The 23,619-nt window shown below is 34.7% G+C and overlaps 1 protein-coding gene across 1 annotated transcript in view; it reads right to left on the minus strand.

Moving 5' to 3' along the window:
• The window catches only part of LOC128983686 (programmed cell death protein 4), a 128,051-nt gene that overhangs the window by 35,821 nt on the left and 68,611 nt on the right, over positions 1-23,619 (minus strand). The window contains exons 3-4 of the mRNA XM_054403088.1: positions 16,767-16,868; positions 8,017-8,134 (exon numbers count right to left, since the gene is read on the minus strand). Coding sequence (XP_054259063.1) covers positions 8,017-8,134; positions 16,767-16,868 — 220 coding nt within the window. The remainder of the gene's footprint in view (positions 1-8,016; positions 8,135-16,766; positions 16,869-23,619) is intronic.

The raw sequence follows: 23,619 nt of genomic DNA on the forward strand, positions 1-23,619 counted from the left end.
AAACACGGACACATATTATATACAAATGACAAACAAATTATTAAACGACAAAATCAGTTTCCAGTCCAACGCTCTGTATGACACTCTTATAACAAACCAAGTAAAGCTGATGAATAAGGAGCCGAGAGGTACAAAGTCCACCGCCAGACCGTCTCCCGCATCGCAGTCATGACCTTCACCTGTAACTGTGCGGTCGGACATTGTAAGTTTTCGTTGGTAGGCCTACTCGCTTTTATTCGTAATACGTCCACGTTTGTATATAATATGTGTCCGTGTTTTGTATGTAAACTCTTGACAACCTTTTCGAAGTGACAGTGTTTTAATGTTCTTGTACAAGATCTGATGATGAAGACTTAGTCTTTGAAACGCGTTATCCGTAAGGAACAAACAGGATCACTCTGGCAGTACTCAGGTAATTTTATACCTTTTATAGTTTGTTCTGTGATCCAAAACAACTCAAAATATGAAGTTATATTATTTGTTAATGATTCGACGTAAATTAAATATTTGGTATGTTTTTTGGAAGTCTAAATAACATCTTAATAAAAAAACTTATTATCAGACTTTACTGTATCGCTATCAATGAAACCCCACACTTGCATAAGAAATAATTGATCATATGACTGAGTTGAAACACAACGGTTTGGCACTGAGTGGGAATTGATTGTCATTTATGAGATTTTCACATAGTAAATTAATAGCTAATTTCTATACTTTCTATTTTGCTTTGAAATGTTTCCTCATAATAATAAAGGTGTTAAAATAATACCAAGTTAAGTTTATTCATTCACAACTTCAATACGCTGCCCCTGTACCATCAACAAACGAAAGACCCGAGTTGCCCCCTTTACAAAAAACCATAACTGTAGATTTTTTTTAGATTTACATGGAGATTCCAGTGTACAAAACATTATCTAATCGATGGATCATATGCTGGAGAACTTTAAGTAGACTGATCAAGAAATAAATTGGTCTGAACAGCTTAGGTGACTTTAAAAGCATTATAATTAATTGTACCTCTTTTCTCTCATTCCTTGAACCTCATTTATCCGTTACTCGTGTTGTTGATTAAAATAACGATGCTAGATATTAAGTTAGTAAAAAAGCTGTTAAGTAAATCTTTTCAATTCCAATAACTGGACTGAAATTGCTAGTTTAAAAAAACGATCGTTGTTAAAAGTTGTTTTTAGTGTTGGTTTAACTAACAGCTGGTTTAAAACTGACATTGAAATGTTAAAATTACTAGGTGTGCGGTCTTGTTGTAAATGGACTTAAATTATGTAGAATGATAAAGAGAAAGGTGTTTTAGGTACAAGTTTTACTCAATACAAAACCACAACATAGCTTTCCACAAAACACATCTGGTATCCATGACAACTAACTACACAGAACACATGTGATACCAAAATGAACTATTCACACAAATCATATTTCAACACCCTCCTTATTTGTGGAATCCCTGGAACTTAATGCAGTCTCTGAATTTTTCACAGTCAACCGCCTTTGTTAGAGAATATTTCATCATAATCTATTCCCCTCCTTTGGTCGAATCCTTTGACAAGTCACCTGACCCTTGTCATTTTCCTTTGATTTGAAACCCCATTTACAGTGTAAAGGTTTCCTCAAGGCTGGGGGTTCGACCAATTCCCAAGTCTTATTTTCGATTTGAGACTTAAACTCACGGTCCATAGCATTCTTCCAAGAGTCTTTGAACTCACTATTCAATGCTTCTTCGCGAGATATTGGATCGGATAGCTCACCAGAGAAATAAGTAACATAATCATTCAACGCAGCTGGGAGGTTTCTGACGCGCTGCGGTCGAGTTGTTGTGCCTGGAATAATGTTCATGTCAGTAACATCGTCATTACTTCGGTTTACATCGGATCCTGTTGGAAGCACATCATAATTATTGGACACATGTGGACCGGTTCGTGTCTGACCACTAGTACTGTCCTGACTATCAGACAAATTTCCTGTTGGTTCGGGAAACACATAAAAATCTAAGTCTTTACTCACATTTTTCAATAAAGAACTTCCCCATTTTTCAGAAAATCAGATTTTCAGAAAAAGTAACGTCTCTAGATATGAAAGTTATTTTCTTCTGAGGATCATACAACCTGTACCCTTTAATAAACTGACAATAACCAACAAATATACAAGGAGTAGATCGTGGACTAAAGTTTTTTACGTTTCTCGGCAGGAATGTGAGCAAATGCCTTACAACCAAAAATTCTGAGATGTTGTAGAGTAAGCTTGTTAATGTTACCTGACCACACTTGTATTGGAGTTGATTCCACGGACCTGCATGGTGATCTGTTCAGAAGGTAAGCAGCAGTATTCACAGCTTCAGCCCAAAAACTAGATGGAAGCCCAGACTCTATCAGCAAACATCTTGCTCGTTCTAGGACGGAACGGTTGAAACGCTCTGCCTTTCCGTTTTGCTGAGGTGTGTAAGGACATGTAGTTTGATGCACAATACCTGATGACCTAAAAAACTCAGTTAAGTTGTGATTACAGTACTCCGTACCATTATCTGTACGCACCACTTTTATCTTCTTGTCAGTTTGTTTTTCAGCATACTCTTTGAACGTTTTAAAGTGACCATTGACTTCGTCCTTTGATTTTAAAAAATAAACAAAACACATGTGACTGTAGTCATCTAAAAAGGTCAAAATATACCTAGCCCCACCAAGACTATTCACTTCCATAGGACCTACCAAGTCAGAATGCACTTCACTAGCTCCAGATAATGACTGCTTTTAGACTCGCTCTTAGGAAAAGGTAAACAATGGCTTTTTCCTAACATACAGATATCACAAACAGTTTCTGGCTTACTACCAGAAATTTTGATATCGTCAGCTAAGCCATTAATTAATCTTGTAAGGCTATCGAAATTCAAATGTCCCATACGCTGATGCCAGAGCGTTAACCCCTTAACCGCCACGCACGAGATATGCCGGGCGATACTAGTTTTCAGAGCAACCGCCACGTACGAGTTATCTCGTGTTGACGTAATCAGCTGTTGTGTTTTATTTTTAACAGCTCACTTCCCGCCTTATCTCTGATATACGTACGTAAACAAGTTGTTGACAGTGCTGCTTGACTAGTGCTGCAATCTGGTGGATTTTAGTGGTATTATAGGTCAGTAATGGTCCCGATCAGTTCCGTTCGTAGTTTCAGTAAAACTCGTGCTTGCGGAAGCTTACGTAATGCTTACGTACATTATGCGTATCATTATAATTGTGATTTTTGGTGGTTATTTACTTGGTAGTGTTGAATAAGTAGTAAATATTAGTCGTAATGGCTGGTGACATGCTTGAGGATGACGATTTATTAGAGTTGTAGACTTTATTGTAGGCCTAATTTTTATTATAGGCCTAACTCAAGAAACCCCCGAACCCCCCCCCCCCAATCATAAAATTTTAGTATTGTTAAAGCTTAATGTTTTTGAAGATGTCTACAAACAACATTGATAAATTTTCTTAAAAAAAAAACAACTGGTGCAATTTTTTAAATCACAAGTAAAAATCGTCAAAAAACGGCAAAAATAAGTGGCAATGGCGGATTTAGACTAGGCTACTTAGACGGCGGTTAAGGGGTTAAGCCACTGCTTTGCATGGATAATGCAGATGTGTTCATAGGCAAATCCAACTTAAACAGATTGTTTATTAAACTAGCAGAAGCAATGAGCTGACCTGTTGAATTGAAAACTTTGGCTCCATCACTATTGAATACCACAGAGTTTCCTTTATTTACAATTTGACTCACTGATAAAAGATTAACTTTTAAGTTAGGCACATAATGTACATTACTTACATTCACTTCTGAGACCTTACCAAAAATACATATTGGAAGCTCCAAATCACCGACGGTATCAGTCACCATTGTCTCATTATTTGCTGTGGTGATTGTTAATGCTTTGCCTTTTCTTGCTTTCAGAAGCATGTTAACGTCAACACATAAATGACAAGATGCACCGCTGTCTAAAAAGAACTCATTACTAACGCCCGATTGCATTGAAAATGCAGCAAAGAGTGACGTATTAGATGTACCGGAATTTACGTTATTTTTGCCCACTACTCTTGTAGATGTACAGTTCTTTGAGATGTGACCGTAAACATTGCATTTATAACATCTCGGACCTTTCTTCACATTTTTGTCCGAACTACTCCTGTTTCTGTTCTTTTGATACACGTGTGATACACGTGTTCTTTTGTGAACTGTCCCTCTTGAACTGGAACCATACAGTGCAGAATCAGTTCCTGCTAAAGTCATATCACGTTGTACTGGAGACACATCTTGCAATAACTTTGTTTTTATCGCATCCGCCGTGACTTTATTGCCTGAAGATTCAATTCCCATTATCATTGGTTCATACCGGGTGGGTAAACCAGCTAGTAAGATTGTTCCAACCCATTCATCGGTCACCTTCAGACCCACATTTGTAAGCTTGTGAGCAGTTGTGATTATGCGGTTCACGTATTCCTCAACAGAACTACAATCTTCCAGCTTTGTAGTTATTAGAATACAGAGAAGTCCAACTCTCCTGCTTAATCCATCATCTTGAAAAGCCTTCATTAAATTGTCCCAAGCTGCCTTTGCGGTGGTTGTGTTTTGAATATGTACATAATTCACCGGATCAACCAATAAGATCAGCTTTGACCGACATTTAATGTCCTTTTTCTTATCCTGTTCTACACCAGATACACAGTCCCACAGATCCAAATCTTCCAGGCAAGCTTGTACTGCAAATTTTCATGTATCAAAATTCTCACGACCTTTAAGCCTTTCAATTGGTAATGAATTTTGAGCCATATCGTTGTTACAAACTTATGAAGTTGGTATTCTTTAAATGAAGCACTGAATAAAATAATCTGGGCCCATAACCTGTTGTAAATGGACTTAAATTATGTAGAATGATAAAGAGAAAGGTGTTTTAGGTACAAGTTTTACTCAATACAAAACCACAACATAGCTTTCCACAAAACACATCTGGTATCCATGACAACTAACTAATACACAGAACACATGTGATAGCAAAATGAACTATTCACACAAATCATATTTCAACAGGTCACAGAGGACCGCCAATTGAGCGGAGCTAAGAAAATAGTAAACAAATATCTTTCGGTAAATTTGTATATATATATTATGCCCAAAATTTCCCATTCCCCATTTAATGGGTTTGTCCTTGTAGGATTTAAATAGGATCCTTCCTTTGAACCTAATTTTTTCGACTTGACTACAATTTTTTTAATAAAAAATCCAAGGCACTTACCATTTAACTTTGTTTGATATCTCTTATAGTTTTTGAATAAAACGGCTGGCACACTTATATCAATCACCCTGTATATCTATTTATTTTTAAGTAGGCTAAGATATTTTAAAAATGTGACTTTGCCCATTGCATACGTACATGTTTAACGGCAATAAACGATTCTTATTCTTATTCTTATTAACAAATTATTGATTAATCTCTAACGATTAAGAAGTCTAAAACCCATGATCACACTAGAAAGAAACAAATAAGTGCATTCTCAAAGTTTGTCCACCTCTCTTAGTTAAATAAATCAAATCTAATATGTAGTTTGCATTTAATGGGTTTAATTAATTGTCAATCAAAAGAAAATATTATCATAATGATCGCAGGTAATAATGTTTTTTTTTAATAATTATAATAATAATTTATAATTAGCCAATGAATTTTGTTCTCAACTAATACAATGTTTATAAGCTATCTATGTACTAGGCTATAAAGAATTAATTACATAACTTCGCAATGCTTAGAAGAACGTGCGTTCTTTCAAAATACGAATTAAACTATGAGGTCAATGCGGTACCAGCCTTCAACGCTGGTGACGCAATGCCCGCATTTTTAGACCTTCAGCAACTCTCATTTTATAAACATTTATTTACAAATTATAGGTTGTGTGCCCAAGGTCTAAATCCCGCAAGGTCTAAAACAGTATCAGTGGGTGAGTTTTCTGCATTGACTGTACTTTTAGACCTTACGGGATTTTGAACTTTAGAACTTATGCATACTGCCCGTTTAGACCCTCAGCAACAAGTACTAAATGCAAAAGTGTGCCGAAGGTCAAATTAGACCTTCCGGTGTTTAGACCTTCAGCAACTGATTCGTATTTGCCTTTTATAATATTATAGATATCTATATAAATAAAATTACAGTTTTGTCTGTACATTGCGTCGAATAGAATACATTACGTAATCTGCCCCACAGGCTGTTTAAGATCCAGTCATTTCCTAATGGAAGTACTGCTACAGTGTTTCTATGAGCTGTTTTAAATATACCAGCTGATGTATACATTGTGGATTTGTTTGTTTATTGATTTTAGTGTTCTGTTTTAGGTTAGAATGGTAATGCAGTGTTGAAATGTATTTTGTTAGGGGAAGACCGCGACTACGAGAAGAGTATTTAAGAATGGTCCACAGCATAGGGAATGGTTATGGACAGGACAGAAAAATAATATTTGTTGGATGAGATTTTAACCAGCTAATGTCTGTTGTCCCAAGCAAAAAAAAAGGTTCAAATAATATAACATAACAAGCATAGTATATCATAGTAAAGGGAGTATACATAAAAAACAGTAAAATCTGGATGTAGATTTTGTTTCTTTACGTTTATTAAACTAACTTAAATAAATATGTGCGTCAATGCCGATGAAAAGGAATTTGGTGATTCGCTTCAACAACTGGGAAATGGAACCCTAGCCAGTGTCAAAGTATTTAGAAATAAATCGATGATTAGTTTTTTTTTTACAGGATGTAACAGTGTTTTAACAGTAACACAAACTACATTTACTCACAAACAATTGTATTTTTTGTCTTAAGCAGATTAAAAAGCAGATAGAAAATTAATAAAACAAACCAAGGCAAACAAAGAGAAAGTTTTCACTCAAAAGATGGAACATGGACATTACATTTACATGGATATCTAACCTGACACATTGATAAATTCATTCTTAGTTTGTTTAAATATTACAATAATTTCTTTTACATTTGCGACTTTAGGGACTTCCCTCCCTACAAGCCACTAGTTTATTTTAAACCGTATGATTTAAATTTGATTTCTGTAAATAATAAATCAATTAGATTCTGTAAGTTTTTTTAAACCCGTCCTTATGAAATCACGTATCTGGATCCGGATCCCTTAGGCCGGCCGCACACCTGATACAGAACGGCACAGCAAGGCGAGGCGAGACGTCTTTGCCTCGCCTTGCCGTGCCCGATGGAGATTTGAGATGCATACGGCACGGCACGGCAAGGCAACTTGAGCACCCTCATGGTCGATCCCATGGTTTCAGTAAAGTGAGATACTGTGTGTTATGAGGTTGTTTGTACATTTTGTGACACTTTGTACAACACATTTTGTGAGAATGGATGCAGAAGGCGAAGAAGAGGCTGCTGCCATCGCTGCTATATGGTACCATTGACTGTAGTGTTTATATAGTCAATGATGGTACCTAATGAATGTAATGGATGATCTCCCTAACAGAGAATCGTGGGTGCATCCCATCAACCAAAAAAGGAACTTGAAACCATTCATTGCAGAACTAAGAGCAGATCCGGAAAAAATCATAATTACTAATCGTTGAGAGTGCATACTGATTTTGACAGGGGCTGTCACTGCGCTGAACGTGGTGTCGATCCTCGCTCATCGTTTTGCCTCAAGCCTTTTGCCCGAAAGACGAAAATTGAAAAGACAGAACAAAGCGCCGTACGGCGCTGTTTTGCCTTGCCTTGCCGTGCCCGATGATGTGTGCGGCACCCCCATTTGAAATAATATAAATCTAGTCGCATAAGGCGCCTTAAGGCAAAACGACGCGCCGTGCCGTGCCGCATCAGGTGTGCGCCCGGCCTTACAGATCGATTTTTTCAAGATCCGGATCCGGTAACAAAATTTTCTTGGATCTGCCCATCACTAATGAGAATTATCCGTTACTTGCACAATATATTGGAGACATTTAAAAAGTCAAGTAACAAATGATGATACTTTACCCAAAGCAATGTCTCGTTGTTTCACAATACGTCCATAAAAGTCAGAGATGAGAACTGAAGTCATTTCCCTGTGAGATGGTTTGTGGTCAAAAGCAATTTCAATGGCAAATTGGATTATCTACAACATAAATTAGACAAAAAATCAACAAGGTCAAAACTTAATAACACTGGTTCTTGTTTTGGAAACAAATAGTGTGAAACAAAGTATACTATGAAAGTATCAACTCATACTTTCAAAGAAAACACCTATGCACAGCTTTCACATAATTAACTTTTACACATCCATTGTTTCTTCTGACAATAGATTTCTATAGAGATTGAAATGTTTAGAACTTACAGAAACATTCATACAGGGTGAGTTTTAATTGTCCCCCCCCCCCAACATTTTTCTACATTTTTTCAAATATCAATCCCAGACCACTTCCAAACATTGTTGGGTAGTAAGTACTTCATTTTGACAAGTTGGCCATTTCCGGCCGCCATCTTGGATCCGCCATATTGGATGCAAATTTTTTTTTTCAAATGTAAAGGTGGGGTTGTGACCCATTATTTCGAACAACATTTTTACCCTGATTACAGTGCCGCAAACCGTTTAAAAAAATCTTGATTCATTCTAAAGTTATGACCCATCATTTCGAACTACTTTATTAAGCTGAAGACAATGCCGCAATCCATTTTTTGTTTTCAAGTTTTATTTATGAAATATTGAAATTTTTTTGTTAAAAATGTCAATATTTCAAAATCAAAAAATGAAAATGAAAAACGGATCATGGAATTAAGTTCAGCTTAAAAAAGTAGTTCGAAATGATGGGTCACAACACCCCCTTCATATTTAAAATAATTTATCACATTTCAAAATGGCGGATCCAAGATGGCGGCCGAAAAAAATACATCAGTCATAACCAAGTGAAAATAGGTCGACAATGACTGGAAGTGTATACTTATCTTTATCTAGCACTATTTTGAGATTATGGTCTTAGTTTGTAAATGCACAATGTTAAAATGGGCTAAAAATAAAGTTTTAAAAAGCCCTCATAACTTTAGAATGAATCAAGATTTTTTTAAACAGTTTGCGGCATTGTAATCAGGGTAAAAATGTAGTTCGAAATATTGGTCACAACCCGAAACATTTGAAAAAAAAATTTTGCATCCAATATGGCGGATCCAAGATGGCGGCCGGAAATGGCCACCTTGTCAAAATGAAGTACTTACTACCCAACAATGTTTGGAAGTGGTCTGGGATTGATATTTGAAAAAATGTAGAAAAAAGTTGGGGGGGACATTTAAAACTCACCCTGTAGAATTAATTTCACACTGGGCAGGAGCATACATTTTTTAATTTACCTTATCAGCTAATACAACAGAACTAACTGTCGCATAGAGGTGGGGACTTATTAGAATAGAGGTGAAGTAAATTAAATGGTCCAAGTTTCAAATTTTACCAAGCTCCCATGTCTGTGACTGGAGTTTGTTCAGGATCTTAACGTATTAAAAAACCACCATACAGTTCAGTTAACCTCCTGTGTCACTGTTTATCAAAAGCGTTAATGAATGTAAAACCCAGTGCTAGTATTAAAAAAATTTAAATGCTATTTTTTTAGGAGATACTCTAATAGGGGACCCTCCACTGCATTAGGCCCTGTTACAAACAATTCCAGATCTAGCTCCAATCAATTTAATTTTAATTTATTTCATGTAAATGAATGTCTTTAAGGAATAAGTTCAGTGAATTGGCTTTAGTATTAGAGGAATCCCATTGCAGCATTGCATTATTGAATGAACATTGGCTTCATAGAGATGAAATTAGGCTGTATATTCCCCAGGGCTATACCCTCGCAAATTCCTTTTGCAGAGAGGATAATCCCCTATGACCATTTTAAGTGAAAATATTTCATATGATAAGATAGATATTTCACGCCTTGTTCACACTGGTTCATTAGAAGCATCATGTACTTACATTAATAATTTCAATGTAACTTTGATACCCTCTGAACAGAACCCCCGTTTCTGATTGTAATTTGTTTTAGCGAATTTCCCTATAGGGAAGTAGCTATTACCGTAGGTCTCATGGTAAGACTTAGGCCCGGAACCGATTTACTTTTTCATTTTAATGTCCCCAGAGGCCAAAAACACCATTCGTTCAAATTTTTATATATGTATATATATATATATAGGTATATCTAATATATAAAATTCTCGTGTCACAGTGTTTGTCTGCAAACTCCTCCGGAACGACTTCACCGATCGTTATGAAATTTGGTGTGTAAATTCTGTAGGTATGCGAATCGGACGTAAACTATTTCCCGTTTCGAAATTCTTAAAAGGGCTCCGCCCCAGTGGCTCTGGAGTTTCCCATGTTAACCTTATGAGAAATGGAATTAATGAATCTTAACAGCTGTTTCAATTAAACAAGTTGGTTCTGTTCCATGATGTTCAATAGCATTAAAGTTACAAGGATTACCAACAGGGTGCAGCACTATTATTTCTTTTACATTTATAACAACAGCTAATTTGCAACCAAAAGGTGACTGAGCGTAGCGAACGAACTTCAACCTGGAGGCGAGTTAGCGTAGCGAACGAGCTAACCTGAAGGCAAGTAAGCGCAGCGAACGAGCTCCAACCTAAAGGTGAGTGAGCGTAGCGAACGAGCCCCAACCCAAAGGTGAGTGAGCGTAGCGAACGAACTTCAACCAGGACGTGATTGAGCGATGCGAACGAGATCATCTTGAAAATTAAACGTAACGGTACTTTCTTTCCATCGGTCTGTCTTAGGGGAAACCTATAACTTAGGCGATACGAAGTTCGCCGGGTCAGCTAGTATATATATAGATTTATATATATAGATATATGTGTCCGTGAACACGATAACTTGAGTAATTTTTATCCGATTTTGATGACATTTGGTTTGAAGGTGTAAGGCGGGATAAACTTGAATGAGTTCGCGATCCAGCATGATCGGACCATGGGAACAGGGTTTTATGGGGGGTTTTATGGGGTAAAAATGGGTTTTTCTCACTTTTTACCCTCAAAACACAAAATTTCCCAATTTTTCTCTAAACCTTCTTAAAGAGCTTACAAAAACAAACAATTCAGTATATCAAAGTGTTTTTGTACGGTTATTGGTTACGGAGAAAACTAAAAAAATGGTAAATTTAAAATTCCCATGTTATTCTTATGGAGAATATTGTAAAATGTTGTAGTTTGCTTGTTTATGGATATATTTTGATCAAAGTTAGCAAATTTATTTATTTTATAGTAAGCTATCAATATTTTACTAAAAACACACTACTTTATTAGTTTCCTTGTAGCAGCAAACCTAGGTACTCGTTAAACCTAATAATGTTATTTAAATAGATCAATTGAAAATCAATTCGGACAAATGGAAATTCGCTTAGACGGCAGGTTTGCTGCGGCGGGGGTATTTATCAATTAGAGAGCCTTTTTTTTTGCTCGTATCCACGCCAGTGGCATTTTTGTAATGAAGTCAAACACTTTTAAGGGAAAGCGGTCCAAACCCATTTAAGTTTTTTTTTTGTGGATGTGCCAGGTCCCTCCCGCACCGAAGTCCGAGATGCTAACCGCTAGGCTAAATTAATTTTAAGAGCAGATTTTAATGTAGATTTTTTAAAAGAACGATAAATCTACAAAAATGATTGTCAATGTCTTAAAGTCGTTTAATTTAATTTATATCTATATAAATAAAATTAGAGTTTTGTCTGTACATTGCTCAGAATCATAAATTTTTAGGTTATTTTTACGTTTTATACATTAAAGAAGCCGAAACAAGTCTCATCCAAATTTCTGTCTGTCTTTCTGTCTGTCTGTAACACTCAAGATAAAAATGAAATACCCAACTAAAGGGAACAAATTTATTACAAATATTGCAACTAACATTGAGCCAAACTTATTTCAGTCTAAAGTTTTGAAAGAGCAAATATCTGATCACCATATTTTACACTTTCAAGTAGTTTATTTATGCCTGATGTTATCAAAGAAGTTTCTTTTAGATTGTAAAAATAAACGGTATCAGCATTCTGACACATACTTTCTCCCATAAGTTTGTCAACAACCTTTATCGTGTAAGTGGTGAGAGTAAATATACAGAATTGGGATTAGTACAATTTTGTTCAGAATTTAAAGGACTACATACAAAATTTTTATCAAAATTGTTCGGGCCATTTTTGTGAAAATCCGATTTTCCCGTTATTTTATGGGGTTTTTATGGGAAAATAACATAATTTACAATAACTTTTGAACCGTAATTTTTACAGAAATGGGATTTGTACCATTTTGTTCAGAATATAAAGGACTATAACATACCAAATTTTTTTCAAAATCGTTCGGGGCCGTTTTTCAGAAAATCCTACTATTCCGTTATTTTATGGGGTTTTATGGGAAAATTCCCATTAAAAATTAATTTTTTTTTAAATGAAAAAACTATCAAAAGTTTAAGGACCATAACATAGGCCTACTATGATAAATTAAAACCGGATTTTTTTCTAAAATCCTATTTTTTGTTATTTTATGGGGTTTTTATGGGAAAATAACATAATTTACCATAACTTTTGAACCATAATTTTTACAGAAATGGGATTTGTACCATTTTGTTCAGAATTTAAAGGGCTACAACATACAAAATTTTTATCAAAATCGTTCAGGCCATTTTTGAGAAAATATGATTTTTCCAGTTTTTTATGGGTTTTAATGGGAAAATCCCCATTAAAAATCAAAATTTCAAAAAAATGAAAAAAAACGCCTGGAGATACCATGGATTAGAACCTACATACCAAATTTCATTGAAATCGGACCACAGGTGTAGTCCCTAGCTCTGTACACATCCAGACACACAGACATCACTTCGAAAACAACTTTTTTGGGTCCAGGGGGGGCCAAAACAAATATATCCACTCAAAACTCAAACTCGAAAATTTTGACGAAAACAATACTTTCTCCATATACTATGGTATAGGGGGAGAAAGTAAAAAGAAAGGATTAATATATTTTTGTAGAGTTTTAAGTGTCATCAATTGGGAACCAATTTTTCCGATTGCTGATGTTAATGTTGCTTTTTCTTTTTACATGTTTCATATACTGTGTTCTGAATTGTTACAACTATCACTGCCCTAGATTATCTTAGAGAGCAAGACAGGGCTACAAAGTTAGTACCTACAAAGTTAGTACAAAAAATAACTTATGGTTTTATGTGTCAATAAAATGAAGAATACTCTTTTACTCCTCAAGGATTTGACTAAAATACCCGCTTATCAAAAAAATTTTTTTTTCCTTAAAAAAAATGTCTATCATCTTACAAAAAAAATCTTATCTTACTAATATTATAAATGTGAAAGTTTGTGTGTTTGTTTGTTTGAATCTCAATCACGCCTAAACCACTGGATGGAATGGATTGGGCTGAAATTTGGCATGATGATAGCTCACGTTCCCGATTAACATATAGGCATATTCTTATCTCAAAAATCCTTTCGTGCTCCGCCCCAGTAGCTCTGTAGTTCCCCATGTTAACCTTATGAGTATTCATATTTAAAGGGAATTAAAGAATTAAGTCAGCTGTTTCAACAAAAAAGTTGGTTCTATGATATGCAAAATTATTAAAAAGTTATTAGCGAATTTCCCATATAGGGAATATTAGCGAATTTCCCATATAGGGAATAAGCTATTACCGTAGTACTCATGGTAAGACCTGGACCCGAGACCGATCTGATTTTTCATTTTGAGGTCCCTTCTGTTCAAATTCATATATATATATATATATTTATATATATATTTATATATATATTTATATATATATTTATATATATATATATATATATGTCCGTTAGCGCGATAACTCGAGCAAAAATGATCCGATTTTGATGAAATTTGGTACAAACGTGTAAACCTACGTTTATTCGAACGAGTTCGCGATCCAGCATAATCGGACCATGGGAACGGGGGATTATGGGGGGTTTTATGGGGTAAAAATGGGTTTTTCCCATTTTTGAACCTAAAAACAAAAAAATTTGCGATTTCTTTCTTAAACGTTTTGTAGAGCTTAAAAAAAGAAATAATTTAGTATATTGAAGCGCTGTTGTATGCCTAACGGTCACGGAGAAAATTCAAAAATAGTGTAATTAAAAATTCCCATGTTATTCTTATGGAGAAAATGAAAATTGTTGTAGTTTACTTGTTTATGGGTATATATTGATAAAATTTGGCAAATTTATTTATTTCATCCTAAACTATTGATGTATGGTCAAAAACACTTTTTACCTTCCCCGTAGCAGCAAACCTGAGCACTTGTTAAATCTAATGTTATTTAAATAGGGAATAATATGTCTTATTTATGGAAATATTTTAGTAAAAATGTAATTAGACAAGTTGAAATTCGCTTAGTCTGCAGGTTTGCTGCGGCGGGGGTATAAGATTGACCAACAGGGTGCAGCAATATTTTATTTTTTTGCATTTATGAAATCACCTAATTTGAACTAAGCAGCAACAACAAACTGTGATAGGCAATGAGAACTGTCAAAGTAGGTTTGTTTACAGTTATGTTTATGTTTTTAACCTCATTAATAATTTGTTATTTTTTGAGAATTTTTAATAATTTATTTTTCTTTATTGTTTATGTGAAGTGGTAGAACATGATGGCTATGGTAGATGTGTAATACCATAGTATACTGTAAATTTAAAGAAGCAAATTTTGTCTAACTGTGTCCTCCCCCATTGCAAAAGCAAAGCTTGAGTATAACTGCAATAAGCGTTTTACCAGCTTATATGCCAACCCCGTACCAAGTACGGGTACTCTGCTAGTAAATAAATAAAGCTAGAATTAAAACCGCTAAGATTAAAATATAATGATTATTTTAATAATTCACAAAGCAAATGTAAGGCTGCATAGGAAGTGGTTAAGTCAGAAAGTGGTTTATTGTTTAAAAGTGAAAAGTCGGAGGTCCTACATTGATGTAAGAAAACAAATTTTAGATCAGTTTTCTAATGGAAGGGGAAGTGGTTTGAAGTTTTACAACTTTTTAGATGAGGAAAATATTTCTATTATAATTTTTTTCTGGAAGTCAGTGACATCAATTGAAATATTGAAGATACAAGATCACTTAGTTCCTCTAATTCGGAAGATTGTTAAGGCTTTTCTAACATAATTGTCAAAAATATTGCTCCATACATTTTAGAACCCTTAACTTAACTAGTTAATATCACCTTATTAAATTTCACATTTCCAAGTTGTCTGAAAATATGCGAAACAGTGGCAATCTTCAAGAAAGGATATATATTGTTTATTTATAATTATCGTCCCCTTTTGATGGTTCAAATTCTTTTTGAAAACAATAGAAAATTGTGTTAAAATCCAGCTTTCTGATTTTTGATAAAATAATAACATTTTGAATAGCAACCAATTTGGCTTTCGGTCTGGATACTCCAACACTTTAGTTGTTGAATCCTTAGTGTCAGATTTTCTGGATACATTTTAATCTGGCAACTGGGACAGGTGGCGTCGTCCTGTAATCCAGCTACTAGGAGGTTACGAATTGTGGATATTTATAGGCATTGAATATTGAATTGGAGCTGAAATTTAGTTTTTTGTTTATAACAACTTCATTTTCGTCAGTATTTTTATGAGCTTTTTATATTTCATATTCTTCTAACATGTCCAATTTTATGCCTTTGTCACGAATTTGAAGTGCTTCTAGACTGTCTTCTATTATTCTGAATGAGTGGTTCTTGTCAATTATATGTTGGCTGAAGGCTGTCTTCTGTTTATTGGTCCTAGGGTTGTAGGGTTGGGTCTATGCTCCTTAAATCGTGAGTTAAACCTGCGACCAGTTTGGCCTATATATATGCTTGGACAGTCTGCACATTTTAATTTGTAGACACCAGTTTTGTTATTAGCGTTCGCTTTTACATTAGGCGTTTTGTAATTCAGCAAGTTTTTTGTTTTATTTCTCGTGTTGAAGACTAGACTTGATTTTTGAATAAAACAAAAAACTTGCTGAAAACTTTTCAATAAACTTCCCATTCCATTTAAAGAAATTGAAAACGTAAACCTTTTCAAATCAACATTATCAAAATAGCTAATCAGCCAAGTCTTTTTACCATAGGTGATTTTTTAAAACACAAATTACTCCAAATTCTTACACTATTGGCCACTAGTGGGCCTGCATGACCAAAACTCTTCTTTCTAAATTTCTCGAATATTTACAAATTATTTGTTTGGTTTTGAATAATTATTTACTTAAGTTTTTATAAATTTACGTAAGAGCATTCCACCTTAGAATTTTAAATTTAAATGTCTGTTCAGTTTATGCAACAAAATATTTTGTGTGCTTCATGTGATGATAGATTTAAGCATATGTTGTCTGACTAATGTTGTCTATTGTAATTATTTACTTTTGCTAAATGACAAGATTATTATAACAACTCAATTGTAATTAATATTACTCAAAATCAAAATTCATAAGTAGTAAATGCAATGAGGAATAGAGCATTGTGTGCCATAGAGAAGAAACGTTTATGGATTATTTACAGTGAGTCATTTCAATATAGTACAACTAGTTTACAAAACAAATCGATTGCAAACATACAATAAATATTTTGAAGGGAGTAAGATCTCTATCAAAGTAGTCAAAGTCTCTATGAAGTAAAATTACATGTTTAATTTAACTAATTAATTATAATATAAAACAAATTACTTTTCTTTGTTATGATAAACATAGAGAATATGATATAATGTATTGTCTTACCAAAAAAGAGTCTTTTGTAATGTTGAGATCTTCAAAAGCAGCAGCAGCTTCATCAGTATCCCCATGTTCATAGTACTCCAATACGATTGATTCTGTACTTTTCTGAAATATCAAAACAACAAAATGTAAAATATAGGTACCTACCTACTAGTGGCAACCTCTAACCTCTAAAATAGCCACAATATAACGGTGTAAATTATGCTACATTACACAGTATAGCAAGGTGTACAGAATTCATTGATTGTGTAATACAATACAAAATAATACAAGTGCAGGAGGGCACGGTGCGCATTTGAGCTGTGTCCACATTTTGTTAAATTAATAGTATACAGCAACTGGATAAAACATTTTACAATATTTTTGTAGAAATATGTGTAAGATTTAGAAAGTCATTAAGCTAGAATACTGCACACCATTCAGAGAGGTTACTTCGATGTATTCATTCAGCTTAGTGAAAACATAATATATATATGTATGTATACAAATACAAATAAGAACTTGAACTCTTAGAGAGCCTTTCAATGTTATTAGACTAACGAAAAGGGTTGTGCATGTTTACTAGCGCTACTCAGCAACAAAAACCATTTAATTTATCTCTAAAATATATATTATTAAAGTGAACTGAGCAGCAGTCTAAAAAAAATCTATTTAACTTACCCATATAGTTACAAAATGCTCAAACTCGCATTGTGACATTTCTAATTCGGATTATATTTCTCCAACAGAAAATTCATCTGCAGAATAATTTGATTGTGCTCTTACCGTGTCTAATAACATCCAAACACAGAAACCTTGCCTAAAATGGTAACCTTGACAAATTATTTACAGTGGCCTATATTACTGACCGTGGCCCACTGGATTGGTAACATTATTGAAAATAACACAAAAATAACAAGACATTTTGGCAGTAAAAATGGCCCAATGAGTAAATACTATTAAGCTACTGTCCTACTGTAAGCTACCTACTGTCATGACAGAAAGGTCATATTCCTTTTAAACTAGATCACATCATCCTTTACAAGATACCACAAAAAACATATGTTTTCAGTGAAGATACGTTGATTAACAATGCATGTAAACGTCAATATTTACGTGATAGCCAATTTACAATATTTTTGCTTTTTGGAAATGCCTCATTGCTATGTCATTTGCATTATTTGTTTCCAATGAAGCTGCACGACCATATAAATGAGGAGGCCCCAAACAGTTTGAGAATAAAAGCCAACTTCACTTCAAGTATATTCCACTACACCTAACATTCCGCAGAGAGATTATATTGACAACTTTATGTAATTGATAAGGCTGAGACAATTAACTGACATCCCCCATGTCTAGGAACTCTAGCTTTAACAGTAACCCCACAACCAATTTCTCAAAACTGTGCTAGAGGTTTATTCATTGGCACAGAAGTACGATATGAACTGACGTAACGTGGTGAAGGACAAATCAAACTTACACTGTAACGTATATACCTCCCTTTGAAGTTAGAATGTGTCTTCCCAACAAACAGATATTTTTTTCAAATAAAATCATAGATTAATCTGCATTACACTGATGAAATCACGAAAGTGTTTAACTTCAAAAGACCCACCAATACAATTTTAATACTATTTAAAGGTTCTTTCAAAGGAAGAGATACCAGATAACATACTATCTCCGATGACGTACGGTATGGAAAATATTTTATTCATTGAATGATCAACCATATTTGGTAACTAACACCACGGCCCCCTTTAACTACAGGCCACGGCCAACGAGAATTGGCAACGTCGCACTGAGCATTAACTCCCGGCCATTTCACCATTACGGTAGTACGAAACTAGTGGTCGCGGTTTAAATATACTGCATTTTTACACCCTTACAATTGAGATAAAATTTTAAAATTTTGTACAGAGCTAGGGAATAAACCCTTCATGCCAATGGTATGGTTTTGAAAATTAAAATTTTATTTGGTAGTACATATATATATTTTTAAAATTAACACATTAGAAAATTTTTGGAATAGTGAAGTGAAAAAGTTAGTCGCCTACTAAAATTTTTGTTTGTTGGTCAGAGAAGTTTCGTCTGTGAGAAAGTTATAGATAATTAAATATACCTTAATTTTTCTAAATATAAACTTTTCTTTCTATCATGCTTAGTTTTGTTAAAATTTTGGGTTGAACAGAGTGACCAAATCTCAGTTTTATGGCGCGGCGCGGCGAGTAGTGCTGCTCGCAACTGTATTGTAGGTTAGTTAAATGTGGAGTGGCGTTCAAAAGTGCAGCAAGCCTGGGCCATGCGTTCAAATTTTATTGTTAGGTTGCCATTAGTTAGGTAGTTTCAAGTTTTTTGAATAGTTAAGCAGTGGCAGTGATTAGTATGTCAACCAAGGATTTAAGGTGGACTGCATCATTGAACCACATTTGTATTTTGCATGTAAAGTTTAAAAAAAATGAAGCTCATAATGAGCATGTGGACTTGTATATTGCATGAAGATACCACCTTTGATTTGCATGAAATGTAAAGGGTTGAATTGTATATTATTTAAATATTTTAATAAAAAGTTGTATCACATAGCTTATAAATTAATTAATGTAGGCCAACTGAATTATTTCAAGCATTTTAATATGCCTTTTGGTGATCCACAAGAATATTACTTTTGTATCAAATACTGCACGACTTAATGTCTTCATAATTAAATACCGTAGCCTAAAACAAAAATGTCTTTTCCTTTTAGTTTTAATAATTTTGCTGTAGATTATTATGAATTTTAAGTATGTGTTTCATTTACACGTTATTATGTAGTATTATGAGAAATAAAAACATTACTTCATTCATTCTGTTATTGCGCAACTATTCATTAATAACTAATCCATTGATAATATTCTTGCAACAGACAATCGGAAGGTGGGGCTACCGAAAACTTTTAATTTAGCGCTCATCAACCAATAGTGGCGTGGCGACCACTATCTTCATTGAATTAGGTGGAATTAGCGAATAACTAAAATTAGCGACAACCTGTACCTATAATTAGCGTGCAGTTGTTCTTCTGTGTTGGCTGGTTTTTAGTGACCAGTGGTTTTTATGTCATCAAAAATTATTTTGAGAATGAGCAATATTTTTTTAAATATCTACACGAAAGTAAAAAATAGCAAAATAATAGCCACTGTAACTATTGAAAAATGTCAATCCTTTCTTGAATAAAATAATTTTATTTATTGCTTTTGTTAATTTTTACTTTGTATAGTAAACGTCATCATTCCAATGATAAAACAATAGCTTACACAAGCTGTAACTAAATAACATTGCAGATAGAATTTACATTTTAAGTGTTTAACAATTAATAAATCATAGAGTAAATACGTAGAAGAGACGGAAGAAAACTACAATCATGCGCCTACTTATACGTTCAATCAATACGTTGAGTGGTGGGGGAAGCCCCTGATGCTATTTCACCTGTTAATTTGTGCTCCTCAGTTTTTTATAAAATTAGCCTGGAACTTCTGTGCTTTACGAGTTGTGTTTTATATCTAAATATCCAGTTTTAATTTCTGTTCAAGATTTGGAAACCAGTTTTTTGTTTTAATAAACCGGTTGTAAAATATAAAGGAATTTTACTAATAAAATCAAGTCCCTGCAAATATCAGAGATAAGATTTGGCCAGAGATAAGATTTGGCCAGAGATAAGACGGCAGCTAGTAGCAGTACAGGAGCTGACCTTTGGAACAGATAAGCAGCTCTGCTTCTACATAAAGCAGGTTGTTTGTTAACATGTTACATAAAGTTTGACAATAGATAAGGAAACCTCTGACTCTACCAAAGTCGAATTGTTATTACTACACCTTTTCTGATTTGTTTACTAACATTTATATGTTAGTTTTTATAAAGTTTTAATTGATGCATGCTCATATTTTGTACTGGTAAATAGGAAATTGAATTTAAGATGAGATCTGAAAATCCTAAAGTTAGTCCCAATATAAAAATAAATCCTTCTATTAATACAAAGAGTTGTTTTCCTAATGGAGTACAAACCAGGGCCAAAACTAAATCTGCTAGCATTGAAAAACATCAAAATAAAAACAAGCTTGGCAAATCAACACCTGATAAATCATTACTAACAAATTTGAAAAAAACAGAAGCTTTAGTTGAATTAGTAAAAAATAAAGCTGCTATCTCCCACTCACAGGAGTCTCAAACGCAGACACATGTTCATATAACAAAACAAGCTGAAACTCAGACTGATATTAGTAGTATATCTATAGCAAGAACTGACGAACTATTAGGACAGAAATGGTTAACTCATGGAACTATTCAACCATATTTTGATATATTAAATTCATCCTTCCTCTCAAATCATGCAGCAATAGCAATTAATCCTGTAATCAGCCATGCGATAAAATGCATTGATGATTTTGCACACTTTGTCGAACCACTTAACCTTAAGAGTAAAGATTTTATTATAATACCAGTCAATGATTCGACAAGTCTAGACCAAGCAGGAGGATCCCACTGGAGTGTCCTCATTTACTCCAAGCAGGACCACCATTTCTATCACTATGACTCTATGGATGATTTTAACACAACCCATGCTAAGCTGATTAGTAAGAAGTTGGTACGTTTTATCGAAGATAAAAACGAATCCGGGTTTTCAAACATAAAAGGCCCAAAGCAGTTAAATAGTTATGACTGTGGTGTGTATATGGTGTGTGTAACAGAGATGTTGATATGTGACATTATGAAAAACAAAAAGATCAATTTACACAACATTCAGAATTTACTTCTCTCTGAACCTGACTTGATATTAAAACGATCTTGCATGGCTTATGTCATAAACAACACACTAATTTCAAACAGCACATTGCAGGAGCTCATCACTAAGCAGATCAGCAACCTAGTGCCAGATAAATCATCTGCACAGTCATTAGAAATTGTTTCATCTAACTGTACAGCCTCTCCTCAGTTTGGGATAAAGTCAGCGCACAACGAGGCCTGGACCCATGTTAAGTCTGGTAGAAAAGGTCATAAAAGGGAAGCTAAAGCATCACATGTAAACACTGTAAATCGTTTTAGCGTTTTAGGAAAACCTGAAAAAGTACCTAGTATAATTATGAAGACACCGTTCTCATATGAGCAGACCACTACTACAACGTTACCGAATTCAAGACATCAGAAGAAAGGTGAAGAAAAGTTAATTGAACTACAGAATAGCCAATCACATAAGTTTTCTCCTCGTCAAGTAAAAAACAAAGATAAACATACACCAACAGTTTCTGTCATTGGTGACAGTCACAGCCGGGGTTTAGCTGAAAAAATTAAAACAGAGAGTCACGGGAAAGTACAGACTACAGGGGTAACTAAGCCAAATGCAAAGTTCTCACAGCTCAGGAGTGACATTTTGAACAGTAGTTTTGCAGATGTATTAATATTGTTTGTAGGAGCTAACAACGCATATGACTCAGATCTAAACGGAATATTCAATAGCTTCAAATCGGTTTTATTAAAGGCTGAATGTAACTCTCTTTTACTTATTAGTGTACCCTTCAGAAAAGACCTGCCGCTCAACCACCCAATAAACACCAATATATTTCACTTAAATTTGTATTACAATGACTTAGCTGGACAACTGGAAAACTGTCAGTTTGTGGATATAAGTCTATTACCTAACAAGTATTATTCAAAGGATGGTGTACACTTAGCCTATGCTGGGAAAAAACTCTTATGTGAAAAAATAATGAGTACCACAGCGCTTAGTTCCATCTTTGTAACCCCGATAGCACACAAAAATGCCTGTGAATCTGCTGGCCCTGTTACTAGACCTAGGACTCCCACAGCATCTGTTCCGCTGCCTGCAGGAAGTGGAATAACAGTCCTGGAAGCTAACATGAGGGACTTGTTCAAGCACTGCAAGCAAGACTCAACTGTAGCGCTGGCCCACACAATATCATCGGATTTTCAACACCCGAGACACATGACAGCTGGCATTTAGAGAGAAGTTTGGACACCCACAGCCTTCTGAACTGATCTACAGTAGGCTAGCACGTCAGAGAACGGAGGACGGCCCCACCATCTACAGTTTGATCACTAAGGACCAATACTCTGGGAAGCCAAATGAAGCAGACTACGATGAAGCATTTTACCAGCTTGAAACAGATTTTGTGGCAAACAAATTTTCAACCCTAATCTGTTCAGCTATGGGTTGTGTTAGGGACTTGATAAAGCCTCAACATTTTATAAAAAATATTATCCATTTTCACCAGCGAACCGGGGCACGAGTCATTATAGTTTCTTCTGACCAAAAGGCGAAACGAAGACTTTGGAGAGGACTTTCGCACAACGAGTTTGTAAAGACTTTGGAAAATCTGATAGCCTCACACTCATCACTTGCCCCTGTCACCACAACACCCCAGAAGCAACAGAGCAACAGCAACACCTCCATCACACAACAATCACCATCTCCAGAATTTTCCACCCAATGCCAAAGTGAAGTGAGTGATAAAAGCCAGTCCAGTGTAAGTGAGTGCGTAAATGGAGCAGAAAGCAATTCAAGTACCCCGACCAACTCAGATGCAACTCCAGACTGCAGCAGCACTCCACCATCACGTGAACCTTTATCACCTTTTAAAGGATTCAATACACCAACAACTGAGAAACTGGACTACATAACTAGTAATTTAAGCATGTATGATACTAATAGACCTAGCTCTTTTATAAATATTTCACCTTTTTTAGGGAACATGACCCAATTTCCACTCTTAGGAACAAAGTAAGGCATACAAGTAATAATAGTAATAACTTTTGGTTTTTACATCTGAACATTCAAGGTTTTTGTAATCATTCTACAGATCTGTGTTTTTTACTGGAGAATAGTAGCAAC

The sequence above is a fragment of the Macrosteles quadrilineatus genome, unplaced genomic scaffold (assembly GCF_028750875.1).
Source record: "Macrosteles quadrilineatus isolate MER2022 unplaced genomic scaffold, UCM_ALF_1.0 Scaffold_1__1_contigs__length_201487025, whole genome shotgun sequence".
Classification (NCBI taxonomy): Eukaryota; Metazoa; Arthropoda; class Insecta; order Hemiptera; family Cicadellidae; genus Macrosteles; species Macrosteles quadrilineatus.